The sequence below is a fragment of the Acanthaster planci genome, linkage group LG04 (assembly GCF_054643075.1).
Source record: "Acanthaster planci isolate LZ-2023a linkage group LG04, COTS_SCS, whole genome shotgun sequence".
In the NCBI taxonomy this organism is placed as follows: domain Eukaryota; kingdom Metazoa; phylum Echinodermata; class Asteroidea; order Valvatida; family Acanthasteridae; genus Acanthaster; species Acanthaster planci.
Window position 1 is genome coordinate 12,707,804 of NC_141780.1, and position 20,354 is coordinate 12,728,157.

General features: G+C 41.5%; 1 protein-coding gene across 9 annotated transcripts in view; it reads right to left on the minus strand.

Annotated features, from left to right (window-relative positions):
• Positions 1-20,354, minus strand: part of LOC110984900 (filamin-A-like) — a 107,646-nt gene that overhangs the window by 52,260 nt on the left and 35,032 nt on the right. For 7 of the 9 annotated variants that reach the window (XM_087136268.1, XM_087136267.1, XM_087136269.1 and 4 more), the window contains exons 3-15: positions 14,200-14,463; positions 13,511-13,608; positions 12,446-12,574; positions 11,191-11,403; positions 10,178-10,340; positions 9,448-9,648; positions 8,786-8,923; positions 5,180-5,446; positions 4,230-4,423; positions 3,459-3,722; positions 2,964-3,081; positions 2,420-2,662; positions 643-1,521 (exon numbers count right to left, since the gene is read on the minus strand). In XM_087136268.1, the coding sequence (XP_086992394.1) occupies positions 643-1,521; positions 2,420-2,662; positions 2,964-3,081; positions 3,459-3,722; positions 4,230-4,423; positions 5,180-5,446; positions 8,786-8,923; positions 9,448-9,648; positions 10,178-10,340; positions 11,191-11,403; positions 12,446-12,574; positions 13,511-13,608; positions 14,200-14,463 (3,171 nt within the window). The remainder of the gene's footprint in view (positions 1-642; positions 1,522-2,419; positions 2,663-2,963; positions 3,082-3,458; positions 3,723-4,229; positions 4,424-5,179; positions 5,447-8,785; positions 8,924-9,447; positions 9,649-10,177; positions 10,341-11,190; positions 11,404-12,445; positions 12,575-13,510; positions 13,609-14,199; positions 14,464-20,354) is intronic. The other 2 variants (XM_087136272.1, XM_087136273.1) reach the window with 1 other exon arrangement.

The following is a 20,354-nucleotide window of genomic DNA, read 5'->3' on the forward strand; positions in this document are numbered from 1 at the left end:
TATTCATGAAAACATACAATTTGTGAAAGTCAGGTGCAGTCACAGCTATGGCATCACTACAAGGTCACCAACACACTGCAGCAATGATTGGTGATTGCTTTTTGTCACTCAGCATGGCACTCATTTACATGTACCGGTATTAAAGGCTTTGTGTCTGTCTCTTAAAGCCAATGTTTTGTATTTGGTTTTCCCAAAGGTAGCTGCAAAATGGAGAGCCATGTTAGTGTGATGCAAATCTTCTGCAAGTAGCTTCCTGGGATGTGCATTTGGTTTTAAGTTTGTACGGTGAAATCTGGTCATCAGCCCAGCACAGAGTTTGCTCTGAAAGGAGAGTGAATGACTAAAGGAAGTGCTCGTTTCAGCAGAAGTGATGAGTACTGTGACAGCAGATATGAAGATTAAGTAATGTTCATCTGCGGGGACTGATATTTCAGAGTATTGTTAGGTTTTGTTTATGGGGAAGGCTAAAGCTTCTTTATGGTGCATTTTTAATATAGCTGTTGGGGAAAAATGTGACACCATTGATAATATCCCGCCACCTGGATGGAATTGTGATTATGATTGCAACATGGTTGTGTGGTGTTAGGCACAACTACCGCATGACCAAAAGGCCCAATGACCAACATGGAGCCAATTTATTACCCTTGTCATCATCCAATCCTGTTCCCTTGAGGGTGACCCCACTCAGGTCGATGGGCTTTCTGATATCAGCCCGACGAGAGAAATTAGGGATGGAGTAGCGGCCGTAGGTGACGTGCAAGGTGTGGGAGCCCTCCTGGAGGGGGTAGTATGTCAAGTGGTACAGGTCCTCATTCAATGGATCGCGCTCCACCTTGGTGTCCAAGTCCTCACCATCCGGACCAACAACTGAACACTCTACGGGTAGCTTGCCCTCTTCCTCCGGGGCCTTGCCAGCCGTGCTGCAGTCCACGGAGAATGTGCAGGGCAGATCAGCGTAGCCCTTGACCAAGCCCGGACCCCAGGAGTCCACCTCAGTGGAATCAATGACCAGCGCATTGAATGGAGAGCCAGGGATGTGCTGGTCAGCAAACAGAACGTTGACATTGTAGCTGCCGATTCTGGATGGGACATAGAAGACAGCGCAAGTGCCGTCACCGTTATCGCTGCACTCTATCTCTGTCTCGCTGGGACCCTCTACTGTGACACTCAGACCACCATGACCGGCATCAGACACATCAATCATGAACTCAGAAGGCTTATTAACATGACCGCGAGTCAAGCCTGGGCCCGAAGCAGAGCACTGAGATGGATCTGTTTTGACCACCACGTTGATGATGACGACTGCCTCCTGGTTAACATCAAACCCACCACAGGTCATCTTCAGCTCATGTGGCCCTTCTTCCTCGGGGACAAAGGTCACCTGGGTGCATGTCTCATTGACCGGTGTGACCTCAGCCTCAACCTCCTCCCCAGAAGGTTTCTTCAGATCAACGGCGAGCTCAGGAATTCCTGCTTCACTGATATCCACCTCAACAGTGAAGGGTTTCCCGAGTACAACAGCTGGGACACCACAAATACACATTGTAAACCAGCAGCAATGAAAACGTGAAAATCCCAAACGCAATCATGCCACAGACCTCCAATGCACTGGAATGTACTGAATTCAAACATTTCACCTGCTGCAAAACAAACATCTAACACTTTCACAACAGTGGTTTGATCAATGAATGAGGTTAGAATGGGTCCGCATGAGAAATCTCATGTTTAATTCACACACACTGTACATGTAAAATCTCTTTGGAGCTTGTAATATGGCATCAATGTACATGTGGTGTCATAACTTGGATGAATTCTTGTTTTGATGGCTGGATGCTTTAGTAATTCATTTCAGATGTAACATTTTAACATAAAATTCTTCAGTCTAAACGCAGAGTCTTGCTTCCCCAACTCAAAAATTATGCAGGCAGCACTATCTCTGGACAAATTTGCTATATACCAAGCAAGTCATAAGGGGACAGCAAAATGAAATATATCCCAAGCACAAAATTTTTCCTGTTTTAGTGGCATGCTATACAAACAGCACATTCCTTCTAAAGCATACAGGTACATCAGCGTGTGTCTAATCACTTGAGGACAATTACGCACGGCAGCCTGTAATATGAATGCAACAAATTTTTTATGAGACACGTATTACTTCAAGCAGTGCTCACTCCACAGCGTTCTACTCTTGTGCCTGTTTATTCTATCTCTTTTGCCGGTGTATTCTATTACAACAGAAAAAGTCAATGTGCGTCCCTCCAATTTTGTCAATGCCGCTGTCTTTAGGATCCCTCACAGCAAGGTGCAACTTTTTCACAGGTCAAGCGTGCTCATGGAAAACAAATTGAGGGATGTCAAAAACAGATAAATAGAAACAAGATCCTAGCTCTACCATGCAGAAAAGAATCAATCGACTTACTTGGCTCCAGGTCCTTGACCTTGATCTTGCTGACATCCACATTGGGGATGACCCGGACAGGGATGGGACTCTGGGGGACTTCCTTGCCACCAAACTTTACCCCAACGTTGTAGTCTCCCGGTGCCTCTGGTGCATAGTTGACAGTGAAAGTGTTGTTACCATTGTCCTGGACTTTGCAGGGAATCTCCTTCTCTCTTGGACCATTGACTCCAGGAACTGACTTGACGTTGACAGCAACTGGGGCTATTGATTCCAATCACAAGATCACGACAAGTTAGGAACTATCAGGAATTTACACCGATAAGTACTCGAAGACTGGTAATAATGAAAAACATGAAAACTCTTCACAAGAAATTTGCTGATGGGGGTACTTTGAAATGCCAGACTGTCAAAATGTCGGTCAGAACGAATGCTAGTGTCAAGGGTGAAAAAGAGCTATTCAAAAAACCAAAGTCTATGTACTTCATGTCATCTACGAGATTTGAGTGAAAAAATAGGAAATAAGGCAATGAATCCTGGGTAACAACGCTAAGTGAACTCTGACCTTTGCCAGCCTCTTGGCAGTCCACAGTGAACTGGGTTGGCTGTTTGGACTTGACTTTGTTGGGCTCAACACCAGGACCGTAAACTTTGACCTTGCTCAGTCCACCACCAATGTTGATCTGTGAAGGAAACAAGATCTAGTGTTACTCCGAGAACTGAGGATCCCTGTCAAAAAATTCCTCCAAATGGTAAATTTACAAGAACATGACAAATAAACATGCTTATAAGCTGGACATTTTTGGAATCTAATGGAAATTTGTTTGGTTTTGTGGATCTGGCGCAATGAACCTGGAATTTTCGAGTGAAGAAAATACTAGGAGCTCTAGCAAAAGTATGAGATGTAATGGGCCTTATTTCCTACAGAACAGCACTATATTTTACTAACCCTGTGTATGCTTGCAGCTACAATATGTTATTTTCTGTGACGTTTCAGCTCTTAACTTGGAATACATATTCCTCGTTGAATAAAAGCAAAGACATATAGTTTCCCTCTCACCTTAAATGGACTTTCGGGTATGCTGACTTCTCCCCAGGTGACGGCAACGTTGTGCTTCAGGGGTCTTGTGGGGGTGTAAGACACTGTGTACGTCCCATTCTTGTTATCCTTGATGTCGGGCTTGACTGGGTTGCCCTGTTGGTCATGGATGAGTACACCCACTGGGGCCTTGCCACAGCCTGGCGCCTTTGCATCCACAGTGAATTCAGTGCGCTTGTTCAGTTCCAGACCATCCTTGGCCAAGCCGGGTCCGTAGGCTTTCACCTGGTAGGAAAATGGAGTAGAATCTGTGGACTTGGCAGACTTGGGTTGGGCTTCACCATACCCTGCTGGCAAGGCTAGCTAGGCAAGCCTTAAGGCACTCAAGCTATTGTACTGCAACATCCTTCACAACATAGAAAGCTTAATGAAAGCAGCATTCAGGCTTTGGATTTAAGCTGTCTTGTCTCACAGTACACATTGGCTACAGCATACAATATTGGTCTTATGTGCAGACTAGTTTGCCAAAGAGACCCAGAAAACCATAGACTTCCCTTCAATGAAATACATGTACACTACATAATATCCGAACAAGTAAAACATACTAACAATCACAGCACCTGAGTGAAATCACTAAAAGCTTTCACTTAACTGCCCAAGTAAAGTGTACTTTAACAACAAGAAAATCAAGAAACCAATCATGCAGAAGGCCCACCCACAAAAAATGAGAAAACCGTGTCTAATTTGGACTGGAAGAGATATTTGCAAGTCTTTTCGGCGACACATCTGTACCTTTGAAGCATCAAATCCACCCTTGTCGGGGATAATCTGGGCAATGTAAGGGCTATGCACAATGTCCTCTTCGTCGCATGTGATGTGGATGGCATACTCGCCCTCCACAGTAGGGAAGTACGACACCTCACAGGAGCCGTCACCATTGTCTTTGCAGTCGATCTTGGCTTCTGATGGGCCCTCAATGGAGAAGCCTGCAATAACCAAGACAAGTTACAGCTAAGCTGGGAGGAGAATCAGAAGGCACGATATAATTTCTCAGTTCGAACACAAATCTCTTAAGATTTTCTTCCTGCAATTTGCAAAATGCAGTAAGAATCAACGACTGCAGTGTGAACGCCAGTTCAACAAACAAAACGAACATGAAAATTTGTGACCCTGCAGCAGACTTTGCAATGCAAATAGTCACAGGAGGAGCAAATTTCAGCTGGGTGAATTCAGTCACAAAAGCTTTGTGCTCTCAAAACCGCACTCGCATTCTCTTCTTTCATGTACATGGATGAACCAGCCTTGGGGACCCCTTCATCCAGTTGAATCTTACAACAATAACAAGAGGCCAAGGGTCAAAGTTTGTGTCCAACGGTATGCTTGGACAAAATAATGGGCTGTTCAAAATTTGGAAGAAGACCTGTCAATAGCAATGAACATGATGTTTTTGGATCAGTAGCCAGTTTTTTGTTTGGGCAAATCCTTTTTATTCTTAGTATAATTCTGTTCTTCGAAGCTCTGTAAGTTTGACCCTTCTTGTAAATTTTTCTCCTATAAAAAAATCAGAACCAACTCTAACACAAGTTTCAAAATGAGGCATCTTGTCTTGTCCAAATAAAGTGGTCTCCATAGCTGTGACTTTGTCAACTGTCATCATCCATTTACCAAAGGAAGACCTCACCCTAGACACAAGATTTGGACATGGCCTCCATCTACAATGAGTGACCTACAAAACTTCGTACCTAGGGCACCAACAGCACCATTGGTCTCCACGGTGAATTTGCATGGCTTGCCTACCACGCCACCCTCCAGCCCTGGCCCGAAGGCGCGGACCAGGGCCAGCGGTCCAGTGGCCTCGGGGGCGATGTTGACCGTGAAGGGAGCCTTGTTGATCTCCTTCTTGCCGTACATGGCATTGATGATGTAGCGGCCAGGCTTGAAGGGGCGGTAAGAGCAGGTGAAGGTGCCATCTCCATTGTCTTTGACCTGACATGGCTCGTCGATCCCGCCTAGAATGAACCAACAAAGTTTTGTTGCACGAAAAATGCACTGCCTTTTCATTTGCAGTCAAAGTTCAATCAAAGCTGGATTTCAGAGTTGAGATGCATTACGTGATGCCAAATAATAAGTACTACCAACATGATAAACATACACAACATACAGCATGGTCACAACAAATGGTTTAATACGGGAGGGAAGGAATGTCTGCAGGGCTGGAGTCAGTGTGAATTAACAGGCGTTTGTTTGATTAAAATATAGAGTTTCAATCATGACACAAACTGTAGTCAAATGCCTGCAGTGTTAAGTGTAGGCCACCGTACTTCCGACCAACCTGAGCAACCCCTGACCAAATCTTTTTCAAAATCATCAGATACAGGGAGTGCCGTGGAATTTTTTGGCTACAGTTCTGCCAATTACTATATCCAGATATCAGTGTCCTTGGGCTCGCCACAGATCTCAGAGAAAAAAGTATTCAGTCCATTCATTTCTACCAAAAGGCATCAATAAATTGTTAGTGACAATACTATACTGCTCAAGCAATGCCACTTTGCTGGCCTGCCAGTTGCACAGATGGTGTTTGCTTGCTATTTGCACACACAGGCAGATGCATCTATGGGGTTCAAATCTGCCTTGAGGCCAGTTTACAACCTGTAACCTTCAGACAGCCACTTTGAAAGGGTACAAAGAATATGCACCACCCAGCCTGGTTTGAATGAATACACTCACAGGGAGCCATGTCCTTGAATGTTGACAGAGTACATGTACATGTATTCAACAGCAATATACTTGTCCATGTAAGTACATGTACAGTGTGGCCCAGTGTGTATATGCAGGTACTGGACTGTTATCCATCAAGGAAAATTTGAAAAAGTTTCATAGCTGAAGGTTTTTTCTCTTCAATACCCATAAGCACTGCTGTAAAGTTTCAGAGATGAGATTGACATTCCTGTCTATTTCAGGGGCTGACTACTTTTGCTGGTACCAAATAATTTTCTTTCAAAATGAGTAGTTCCATAACATGACTTGAGCATGTCCTCAAGCCAGATTTTACCCTGCCCCCCTCTTTCCTGGAGTACTTAAAATGGACTTCAGATAATTTTCTGATTATTATTCTATGGGTCTTGAGCCCAACAACAGGCAAGATGAAGTGGAATACTGATGAAGAAATGCTTACACAACATAGAGTAATTTGGGAATTTGTCAAAACCGTGCGTAGTCACTCTCAAGTAACATCTTCAAGTAAAAATCTTCAAAACATGCACACTGTGGCCCAGTATTACTAGGTACAAGAGACAAACTGCACAATTGAAGTGAACACAGTTTTATCTCATGGCCCTACCAACATCTTGGACCCAATGAGCAGGTGTGACAGAATGCGAGTTAATTTTATAATAGAGGGTGAATCAGCGCGAAAACTCGGATGGTTGATCCGGATGAACTCAACGTTACCGCAACAAGGCATTGTTTAGTGCTAAATGGAAAAAACCATGCATTCAATCCATTCAATTACAGTGCGCTACATGTTCCTAGAAACTCAGACTCAATTGCAGTGAGTAATGTCAGTTGTCTTGAAGAAAGAGGTAACATTTCACAATTTGGTTTTTTTTTGGGGGGGGGTAAAAAGTTTTACACAAAAAGATTACTCCTTTTTCAAGGACCTCCTACCAAATTTGTCCCACACCATGACTATGATCACCTTCAGCAATATGATGAATAATGACAGAGGTGACCCATTTTTGAAAGTCTTTTCTTCACTTGTCATTGCCTTTTTTTACTTAGATATTCCAGAGCAATTTTCAGATTTCAGCAATGCCACACCAAGAACATTCATCCATAATCTTCACAGATATTTTCGAAAATTTGAATGTTGTCTCTTGTATAGGAATGAATAAAAACAAACAATGATTTCAAAGTGAAGTTGAGGTTAAAACTCACATGTATATGATGCTTTTTCCTTCAACATTACGCAAAATCGAAACAGTTTCCTATCACAATTTCCAAGCACCCCTGTGCAGCCCATGCTGGTGTTATATTTGTGGCTGTACATTGTTAGATCATGCCTCATCAGCCAAGACAACCAACATTAACACTACAGTGCTTCAGCTTTCTAACACTCTTCCACACTCATTCCCACAGACACACACAGGTTAGGATTTACTTGGATATATACATGAGACAGCATTAATTGAAACACACCATGCGAAAATTCTATTCTTTTGATCTTTAAAAATCAGGCAGATAAGTTAGTAGAAGGGGGTATAGCTGGTGATGTGATGGTGGTGGTCAACTACAACTTTAATTTAAAGGGAGGATTTAGGATTATAGGGTGTTTGAAGAAACACTTAAAAAGATGGTATATGCCCTTCAACTGTCCCATACAGGATTATACCTCAATATCTGTGTCACATATCGGGACTGCTGCAGTAATCTGTCGGCTTCCAATGTCATTTGAAACTTCCTGTCAATAGCTCTTGTTTTCATGCAGTAATGCTCAACTACATTAATGACATGAATCCCCCTTCCTTTTTTTTTAATATCTGCAATGTCAGATGCAAAGTCTTCTTGATATTAATCACCCACACACAAAGTATTTATGGATGATGCTGTCTCCCAGTCTGTCTTATAGTCAAAGTGACTGGATAAATTTACAAACTTCTATCTCTCTCTCTGGTCTTCCAAACCTCTATGGCTGTAGTCCAACTTCTCCTTTTCTCACTAAAAACTCTTCTCTCTGTTTGATCTTAAAGAACACCACTGAAGAATAATAGTTTTGACTCTTTCACTTTTGCGAGTAACTCAAGACTCCAAACCAAATGAGACAAGGCTTGTCATCACGGCTTGAACGAAAAAGATGGCTTTCAACTGGGTTATATACTTTGTTTACCATGCAAAGAAAGCACAATACTTGAGGAGAAACAATAACATCATTACAACGTATGACACTGTAATGTGTTGCATAACATTAGCCAACAAAGTGCAACATTACACAATGTGTGCACTGCGTATGCATTATGTTTTCACAAAGCTCTTTGTTTCCCTCACAGTTGTGACATTGGACCTCCATGATTGTGTTTTATGAACAAAACTCTTTTCTTTTCTTTTTTCCGAGTGGATTGCCGTTACAACACTTTATGATTTCAATGTTTGAGTGCGTTTGATTTGCATGCATTCAACAGAAAAGGAGAAAGAGTAAGAAAGTGGTGCTCATCGACATTCTCTCAACATCACCCCTTCTTTCACTCCCACTTCATTTCTCTTTTGTCCTGTCACCACTTGAGGACTGCATGCATGGTTGGCTCCCCATTCAGCGTCAATGTCTCGGATCCCTGGCACACATTGAGGCTCACCAGGACCAATTATCTGAACTTTCAGCTGAGCTTCGCCCGCTTCCTTGGTGTTGATGTAGAAGACACACTCCTCCCGCACTCGCAGGCCCTTGCTCTGGATGCCACGCCCGTAGGCAAATGCCCTCTGGGGGTTGAAAGCTGCAAGAGGGCAGAAAGAGAAGAACATGGATCAGCGGCCACTTTTAAGACTACTGCCAGTGTTCACTATACCCAAGACTGCTGGCAAAGGCTGTCATTAAAATGCTCTCATTGACAACTAAGAGTGGAAAGTTCACAATAAATGCATTTAACTTTCACAGTCCAGCCCTGTAATTGGTTGATGAGCTTCCATAAGATATCACAAGATGTCTATTTTATTAAATATACACGCTTCTCTGAATCTAAATATGAATTAAGGCTTTGCATGGTGCGGATTACACAATACAGAAAGAATGTATGACTGCACTGTCTATTATACTCTGAAAAACAGCAAGGTGGCAAATTTGCCTTAGACGCTCGAATAAGATTTATATTAGCAAAATGTTCATCTATATTTGGTCACAAAAGTCACGCAAAGGTTTTAAATATCAATGGGTAACAACTTCACTTAAGGCTTTTCAAACAAGCTGATCCCAAAATCAAAACAAAGAGCAAGTTGTCACAAAAAGAAAGAAAGAACTCACGGAAAGAAATCTTGACTTTGTAGGGGCTCTTGGGGATATGCTGGCCAGCAAACTTGATCTCGATGGTGTAGCTTCCGACAACAGTTGGGAGGTACTCGCAGTAGAACACATTTATGCTCTTTTCGGTGACCTTGACGCTTGAGGTCGTGGTGTCACCATTAGGGTCAATCACTGTTACTGTGGGAGCACCTGCACCAGCGCCTGTAAGAGACAAAAAAGACAAAACTTTAAAGAAGTGTACACTAACCATAATGCTGTTGCTGTACTATATTGTCACCTTTTCTTGCACACTTTTTCTTTTCATCTCTTTTCTTCCTACAGTCAGCTTTTCTGTAATACCTGTGACCGTACAAGGAGTACCTAAGGGAATTGTCACTCATTTTTTTAGTCTGCATGAGAGCTCCATGATCGCTTAGTGAATTAAGTCTCATGAAAATGGACAGTGTGTGCATGGAAATGAAGACAGCTCCTCCAACAGTTGATGTTTAAGGGCCTGCAGCTCTGGTAACCTACAAGTCATTTTATTGAATTGGGACACATCATAATTCAAACACCCTCTGAGTTAAAAGTCATGGTATAAATCAAAATAAAGAACTCCAGTGAATTAGAAGGTAGCAGAAAAAAGCTTTAGGAATGGATTTTTTGGCAAGTGTTATTTTGAGATCTAAGTTTTCAATTTCTTCCAAGGACGAGCTTGTGAGGTCCCATTTATTGGCATGGTGCCTATAACCTGCAGTGAAGATCTCAAAGTTGGTAGGCTGGTTGACGATTAGCCCAGTCGGCTCCAAGCCAGGACCCTTGGCTGAACACTTGGATGCATCACCCTTCATGTCGCCAATCTCAACGGTGAAGGGGCTCTTCTGGATCTGTTGTCCCTTGAAAGTGACCTCGATCTGCAGAGAGAGAAATGCATTTAACCGGCTTTGATGCTTACAATTTGCTGTATTCTGAGCATTGTTCATTTACAAATATATTTCCCAGTAAAGGATGAAAGAAATAACTTTCATCAATTCTGATATTCATGATTCACTAGAACCTGAAGACCACACGTCAATTTATATACAACTGACAAGAGAGAAACAATGTATTTCATTAACTTTGATATCCGCAATCCATTATAGCTCCTGAATCCAGACAGGAGTACTAATGGTTTCAAGATTTCAAGGTGCTAATGGGCTCAGTTCGAGAGACCCGACATGACTTTAAATGAAACACAACTGCACTGTGGATAAATGCATGACCTGGAAGTAAGCAGTAAAGGCTGTTAGCTTTTATGATACATGTAACTCATGCCCGGCTTTTGTAACATTTCATCTTCGATGCACTGAGCCGGCGGGAAAGCTTTTAGAATGTAGGGCTATCAGACAAGTAATAAGGAATGACTTTTTTATTCATGATTTTGCTGTATTTTAACCACAAAAGCATGGGACACAAATTTCATTGATTGCAATGCTTCTTATTCTGGGGGAAAGAGCATCTTGTGTTACACTGTCACATTTTTCTTGTGTCTTTCACACATGAATAAGTCTGCCTCTAAATGAAAAAAAAAAATCCCCCATACATTCAAATCATTAACTGTCTGGAGGGATCTTGACTCACACATCTTCCAGGAAAAATGTATGCCTCATCACTTAACTGTAGCACATCAGGGACGTGACTAAATCATCTCTACCGAGTTAACCCTGTCTAATCTCCCACCCCCCCCCCCATCACCAGTTTGCCATCTTGATGCAAGCGTCATACCGTGTGGGTGCCGGGGAGTTTAGCTGTGTAGGTCACAGTGTACGTCTTGTTCTTGTCACTGTTGTACTTGCACTCGTTTGTGACCAGCTTGCCTTTGGGGTCCTTGATGATCACCTCCACCTTGCCGCTCCCAGCCGAGAACGTCTCCACGGTGAAGTTGGTAGGGACAGAGATGACATTGCCCTTTTCCAGTCCTGGGCCATAGGCACGCACCTTTGATCACAAAACAGGCACCTTGTAAATGACAGCTCTGATTTCAAGCTCTAATTACTACATGTATATACAGCTATCAAAGGGATTGTGTATAATAAAACTGCCTCTTTCAAGGCATACACAAAGTATGTCTAAGTGGAAGGGTTAAAATGCTCAGAACAGAAAACCCAGGACTTTTTTACTGGGAAGCAGTGAAAATAACAGACTGTTCCTTCATTGGGCCAGGTTTTGACCATCATACCTCACAGATTTAGTCAAGTACATGTACCAGTGTCTTTCACATCCTGTTTTTAACCACTGAATATTGACCTGTTAACTCAGCACAAAGTAACAGTCACAAAGACAGTAGCCATTATTACAGGGAAAAGCTTGACAATTTTGATACATAAAATGGGTACTTTCAGTTTTGGGACAGAAGAATTCGAAAAGTACTGGGAAAGAACATTATGAGTACTTTTCTCAAACTTCTGACTTAAAATTGAGTTCATACAAGATTCCGATTGCCCACATCTGCAGTTTCTCTTGGTACGTGAGTACGTGTACCATGTAAATGTACATGTGTAGCTACTGTCCATTGTGATTTGCAGCTTCACCCACACAAAAGGGTCTTAATATGTGGCAGTACATTTGGCATTCAAAAGTACCAAAATGTTACAACTTTGCTCTTCTCATAATGCCTCAGCTAAAACTGCACATACATGTACTGGTACATGTACATAGGCTGTTATACATGAGCCTGTACATTTGCCTATTATTCTCTACGGTGGACAGAGTCCACATTTCATTCCTGTACAATTTCAATGAACTATCTCAGTAATTTACACAGAAAATGTGCCAATGGAAAGGCGCCTTGAGGCTTTTCTAGTACATGTAACTTCTGAAGTGCAATATGCTTCCCTACCGTCACAACTACAGGCTCTTTGCACTTTCACAGATTTTCTACTTCACAGCCTCGTCAGCCAGAAAAAGAAATGAAATGCTATTGGAAAAAGGCTCTGTGAGGCAGTCTTGCAGTACCACTTTTGCCGTCCATGTCACCAACCTTCTTGGCATTGGAGCGTGGCCGCAGGGGTGCACCTGGCTTCAGCTTGCATTTGGGGAACTCAGCCAGATAGGTCATGACACTCAGGTCGTCCACTTTAGGGTTGCACATATCCTTGGGTTCCAACAGCTTCAAGAAGGAAACAGACATCACAGTTTGAAAGAACAGGGACCACGCAAGAGCTGTTTCTTTGTATTTCATACTTTGTGGACAGTAAAATGCATTACATGAACAAATTTAAGCCTATGTGTGCAAAGTATGCCACATACACTTTCTTCTTATGCAGTGAAGAATCTTTCATTCAAAACTTAACGTTCATTCTTTCAAGTTTTTTTCACAATTCTTAGTCTATGACTTTACGGGGAAATGCAAAGTCTAGGTAAAACATTACATGAAATTGAAGTAAAATTCCACGACAATTCATTCCGAAATCTATTAATCTTAGTTGCTTTTCTTTTACAATTTACTTTTACAAATGCATCATGAGCAAAGCTCGTTTTGAAATTTAAAGCTATATTTTGTCTTGTACATGTACAACACTTGCCATGGAAGTGAACATCTTGTGGTCATCAAATACAAAAGACAACTCTTGGTCTTTAAAGAAATATGATGATTATGCTCATTTTTCATTTCAATAAACAGAACTAAACAGGAAGGCCTTAGATTTCCATCCTTTCAGTATTCTTCTCAAAAGCAAAGTATAATGCTATTTATAATTTGCATATTTTAGGATAATCCAGTTGATAAGAAGTTTACAGCACATTTGTGTTTCTTATTCACAATAATGAGGGTATCGGCCATGCTTTTTTCTAGCCAATTTCACTTGTCAGTATTCAGAGAACCAATTACACTAAAATAAGTGAGCAAGATGATATTCACCACAAATGCTACAATGCTGCAACCAATGGAAAAATGCGGGTGATAATGAGATTTTACCAAACAGTTGGACTAGGGTCATTTGAGCGTGACCACAGTGTGCACTGGCCTTGCCAAAAATCCACTGAATAGCTGTCCAACTGTAGTTGATGCCCAAACTTGCCCTCAGTCTGTACACTGGTCCATTACCTGGGGTACATCCAGCCAGTCCTTGGCCAACTGCATGGCCTCCTTCGCATTCTTCAGGTTATCCTTGGGATCCCAGTCTTCCCAGTCTGGGCAAAGGCCTGAGGAAAAATCAAGGGAAAGAAAATGGGAGATGGGGTAACAGCTGACTGACCTCTTGGAAAGTACAGGTATGGCTGGACAGGGAGACTGTTAATGTATGCTGTATCTCATGTTGGAAGGATTTTGTTAGAGCGAGTATGGTACATGTAGATCACCAAATGTTAAAATTACATGCAGCCGGATGAAGAATGAGATATTTGTTTCTTACACAGGTCATGATGACTCTGAAGGACTGTATATGTACGTATGCACATTTAGCAGTTAATTTCTCTTGTAAATGTGCAGGTACCCTGTCCCACAAGTAGAAATACCGGTACTTGTAGTCACTGACAGATTGGGGGAGTGAATCGGGCAACACCGGTTATGCTTCCTTCAAGTAGCACATTGGTTTGTTTTTTTAAAATAACAACCAAAAGTAATTTGGGGAGACTTTTTCTCTTCCCTTCCATTTAAAAGGGTGTCAAATCATTCTAAATTTAGCTTCACCCTTCAGAAAGGCCATAAATTTCCACATTTTTGACCCCTAAAAATACAATTATGCCTCCCCCCACAAGTAACTTCCGGTCAAAATGTAATCTTGGTCAACAAACCTGGTGCACAGGCATCAACAAGGGCGCCAATGGCCCGGCCATCATTCCAGTCCTTAGTGAAGTTCTTAATAGGAAGTTCGGGGACCTTGTTCTGGATCCAGCCCAGCAGCTTCTCCTTGGCCGTTGGGGGTCTCTGCCTGGGGGCATCCTCGTTAAACTCCCCTTCATCCTCCCACATGGGCATGGAGATGGAATAGTGCAGGATGAGGAGCCATATCAGACCCAGGATCAGTTTGCGTTTGCCATCAACTACATCTGTACTGTCTGCAAGGTGGAGGGGGACAGAATGAGAGAGAGGTGGAAAACAATGTAACACTTCAGAAAGAAGTGAAAAGTGCAGTTTTACACAGAGCCTGAACACAATCCCTACACTTCGCACAGATTTTTGCATTTGTCACCACAGAATTTGCTGGTATACATTAAGCAGAGACTCTTCGTATAAGGTACCATACATAAAACCATTAAAAATTGGACATCTTCCTTTCTTCCTTTTTTCATTTATTTAAAAACTGGCATCAGCACCTACGAGTATCCATGATCTACAGGTGCTGGTACATTATGTGCTGTACTGGTACTGTACATATGTTATTCAACTACATGTAGATGAATTTCCACAATCTAAACTGATTGGTCACTTATGAAGCGGGACCCAGAGACCAACATGTTTCTTCTTTTTTTTCTTTAACAGATACACTGTGCTTTATCACAAACAATGTGGGACCTGCCATCCAGTCATCTGTTACTGTGACTGGTTTGACATGCCGGTATATACTCCATGAACTTTTTGCATGGCCTAAAATGTTGCTCTATATTCTTCAGATACAGCTATTTCCCGTTCTAAAAAAAAAGTGCTTATGTTGATGTGTTCAGCTCCCACTTTTTCTGAACAATTCACCCAAATCCACATTTTTGCATGGAACAGAAAAACCTGATCTGATAAGTTACTGGTAGCATTCCAACCTATGACCCATGCCTTTGAGGATTCAAGCATTCTGTCCATGCAGTCACAGTCTCTACAAACTATACATTTCACGACACAACAAAAATGTGTCTAAGGGAATGAGACATACACTGAGTCATTTCAGCAAAGAACTGACAGATGTGTCCCAAACAGAAATTCCCATCAACCCTCTATAAAGTTTCCCTTTATGCAGGTACATGTCCATTACATGTAGACTCGACTACTAGTATGATTAATTTTGTTGGTGACAGATGATATACTGCACAGCCATATGGTCATTTGTGGCCCAACAACATTCTTTTTGCATTCCCGCTTTTATGGTATAAAATCCATAATGTTCACACTGTCATATACCGGCCAGTGTTCTAAGATAGTACGCCATCTGCAACTTTTTTTTATACATAAATTGGGAGTTTTGTCATAATGTCCAGCATAGTGAGGTTACTGTGGTTAGACATTGGAATTCCACCCAGTGAATCAGGGGCATATGTAGGCTAATTGTACCTGTATGTAGATCAGCCATGCAACATTGAATTCTTTATTTGGATAAATGGCACAAGAATGGTTTAAAGTTGCACATGCAACTTTGTGAATGATACTCCAATGGTGAAATGATGATGACGCTCCAATACACATCAGGCAAGTGAGTTTTTTTCTGGTATGGCTTCTTAATTTCATCACAATAAATGAGGCAAGCCCAGAGGCACACAGAGCTCCCATGTCAAGTTGACCAAAATTTGCACAAAGGCTTTTTGACTGCCTCATGAAAAGCAAAAAATTCTCCAGAAAGGTCATGTTGCAACATGTGCACCATTATTGAAGTGTGCAAATGCAACTCGACAAAACGAGGATATCTACCGGCACAGGCCTATGGAGTCGCCCAAGTCACTTCAGAGTATTGAAACAGGTCCCTAAACAAATAGCACACACTAGAAACTGGCTATGGTTTCTCCAAGGTATTGCCATCATTATCAGTAAGTCAACCTCAGAGATCAACCAGAATCAAGAGCTGATAGCTTTTTTCAAATTCAAATGAAACTCAAGTGGAGATCTGGTCAGTTGGTCAGAGCCCACCATCTACATGTATAGTGTAGATCTATGTATTGTACACATTCATGTACGATACATACACGCAGATCTATACATGTATACCGGCACCATAAACACACATCTCTAATGAATCGGTACATGTATCCAGCATGGGAAATTTTTTTGTTTTCATGCAGTAAACAAAACACACATTTTTCTAACACTGGGGACACTATCTTTGAGCTGTATTTGTTTAGGGTTTCCTTGACAATTACTCTTCATTTATGTGTGCAAAAACTACCCCCAAACTGCCCTTAAAACAACTTTTTGTCAGAGAGGGACTAAGCTTTGTGAGGACCTGGCTTAGTCCACACAAAGCTCATACAAAGCTCAACTCTATTCTCTGGTCTATGCATGTATGTACACAAAGGAACACAAGTGCATAATTTGAGTGTTAAACAAAACACAAGTAAGTTCAGAAAATTATCAATGCTTCCTGGCTCATGGTCACGGTGTTCCTATGGTGTGCACACATGGTAAGCATAAAAACTGCTGCTTGTCCTTTGCACCCTACATAAACACGTCACTCACTCTAATTATGCATTTAATGTTCCCTAGGTGACATACCAACACGTTTACAGAACAAAGTTCACGGGAAAAGTCAAGCCTAAGGCAGCCAGGTATATACAAAGCTGGGTTGATGGGGTCTTCATTGTAACACTGAAGTGTGATAAACCTTCCCTGTAAATGGCTTCTGGCCCAACCTCCAGCAGATCCCAGGCACGACAACTTCCTGCTTCCCCAGAATCACATCTGGCCACACCTTATGTACATGTACGTTAATGCAAGTTTGTACGCACTCAAGCCATGAAGACCTACATGCACCGGTACCACACATCAGGAGGATGAATTCACATCTTCTGTTTGGAGGTGTGGCTGCTTTAAAGATCATGATGCCACTTTGAAGGATTGCCTATCTCCAGGAACACAAAGTAATCTATCATTTTACTTGCTCATGCAAAAAGCATCATGTTCCTCTAGACTTTCCCCCAATGAATATTGAAAAATTGTGTGTACCCATGGATTCCATGCAATACGTGTACATGTATGAGTACATGTAGGTCAGCAGAAAAGACCATTATTCAAGTTTCATGTTATTTGTTCCAAATAAAACTTTCACAATGCACACATGCTTCAGAAGGAGTTTGGAAAAGTGATAGAAATCTTTACGTATACGGTAGATTTCATGGGGCCAGCATTGTGTACACGTACATGTACATGTAAGCCCCATGAACCAGATCAACAGCCTACTGATGAAAGCCATTTATGTATGGACCCCATCCACATTGTCAAACCAGACAAACAAATTCAAGGGGCCCACACAGAGGGCAATAGGCCATCCTATCCCAACAATCTGACAAAAAGTTCAGGCGGTCGTGGCGTGGCGTGTACATGTACATGCCCAAAGTCTCAAGCTGCTCTCATGCAACAAGTTAGTCTTTTGAGTTTCAGGATGTACATGTAAATTCTAGATTTATTCCCAGTTTGGTGTGAGGTCCATACCCCCAGAAAATCTAGAATTTTCAACACTAATCCCAAAACACATCAATCATGAAGTATTTTTATCCATTCGCATTATCTCTTCTGTATTCCATCTCATGCTATATCAAACAGGCCAACATAGGGTAACAATGCACTGCATACCATTGACAGATTCACAACATATAACTTATTTTCATGAGAGTGTAGATTATTAAGGGATGCAGGAAATGTACCTGTACATGTGAGAACCGTGCATTTTAATCTTCAAAATAAAGTCTATATTAATGAGCCTACATAACAAATACATTTGCCTTTATATGTGTGCACTAAAAATGAGAACATGTACAGACTTTTAATATTCACTGTTTAAACAAGTTTATGCGTGAGGTAAAAACTGGGATTTAAAGAAACTAAAATCTGTTTTTAATCTTTCATCACCATACATGGACATGTAATAATTTTCTGCCTATTCTGGCGATGACTGTCATGCACACCATATGATACTGAGTGATAACACCTTCAGGTTTTCATGGTTTTGCCAGATATCTCTCAATGTTCAATGTACAGTGCACTGTGCACAAACCGGTAGTGTGACTTACATTGTAAGTGACTGGGGAGCTTCTTGACAACTTACATATTTATGTACTGATACTGGTAGAGTCATGGAAGTTCAAATAAAACAATCTAAAAGAAACAAACCCTCTAACTACAGGTACATGTACATGTAGGCCAACAATTTCAATCCGTTCTGAAGATCAATTCATTTGTGCAGAATGCTGAAGAGGAGGATGAAACATTTGAGCAAATAAATCTGACAACTTCTGCTCATAAGCCAGTACATGAAAATAAAATGCTCATTCCCCACACGCTATGCAACTGAACAATCTGTGAGAACTCGGGACTGTTTTTCATTTTGGATCTACTCACGACACACCTAGGTGATAACCCCTTTCCCAGGTTTGCATGACGGCCCTGTTTCTACCGGTGAGGTCACCGCTTGTTATCAGAACCCACCCCCGTATCTGAACTTCCCTGGTGAGGTGATCAAGGAGGGAAGTGAGAAACATCAGATCACTGCTTGGGTTACATCATGCACGTGCACACCAGTGTCCTTCTTCAATTGTAAAGACAAAGTTGGTGAGGATAGACTTTTGAAAATTCCCCAATCTGTTATTTGAAAGTTGAACTTTGGAGATTTCAAGTACATGTCCACGTCTCAATGGTCTAATCCATTTCATCCAAAGCAGGAAAAGTTTGTAGGTACATGAACAGTGTACTCATATGGACAGGTACCGGTACTTCCAAACTCTGCTCCGCTCATCCTAACAAAATCCAACAGTGGACAGATTCTGCTTGATCGGAGAGCAAGCCTAAAGAAACTGGGAGTTTAGCTATTCTGTCATGACAGGAAATTAACACTTTCAAAAAGAACACTTTAACGCTACGACATGTACATACTGGAACACGTACATGCATGCAAGACAGTAACAAAATTGTGAACTTCAAACTAGCCTAGCAATATTGCCACAGCCAGGCTTGGGCATACTGTACATGTAGATACTATTTTCTGTAATATACCGGTATATGTATGTACATTGTACATGTACACATGGAATTCGGCGTTTCTTTAAAACCCTAACTCCCTAGAGTTCATGCAAAATTATATTGAAATTGGAGGATTTGGGAATGTTAGTGAAGCTACGGTTGTGAGACCAAACTTACAACTCAATCAATGCAGAGTACAAACTTGTAGGCCCTACACGTACGTGAAGATTTTAAGTGACTGGGTGAGGAATTATCAGCAATTATCCCTGTGGAAAATCATCCCTTTTTTATGCAATGTCGGAACTTAAACAACATCCCCAATTTGAAATTTAAAAAAGTACATGATTTTTTAACACAACCTTGGCTAAACTGCCCGACTCTGATAAATGAGCAACATTTAGGATCATTCATAGACATTTCAGTTGATACGCAGATTCCTCTCATTGTGTTATTATCTGTCAACAAAAAAATACTCTGTGATGAAGAAAATGGTTTTTACTGTTTCAGAGACAGTCAACAATGGAATGGGTACCAGTGATTGTGGAGTGGGATGATAATTAAGGTCCACATGAATGTAGTTTTCTGCTGTTACACAATGCAGACCAGAATAAAATACATAATATAAAGTACACTGTACATGTACATACAATTGAATATTCAGTTAACAAGTGAGCAGTGATCCCACAGTGTTGTGGGCTTCGCAGTTTCCAACTGCACCACCGAGAGGGAATCCAAGCCCTTATATTTCTTTGGTTTTCCACTTGCCCTCATGAAAGCTTAGCGGTGATTGGTCCGATGCCAACATTCCAAACATGGCTGCAGCATTTTCTGCATACATGTAGCAACCATCTAGGCATTGCAGCTGCATGCCCGCAAAGGCATTGAATGCAACACCTTCAAAAACAGAGTGAGGGCGACATTGAAGTCCACCACTATGAGCTTCATACCCAGACATTAATTAAGCAGAAATAATGAAGTGCTCCACTGTCACTGTTTCATAGCTGAAAACATACCGGCAATACGCTTCTAATTCACAGCATCCAGAAAAGCCTAGATTAAATTTAATACACAGGAACAG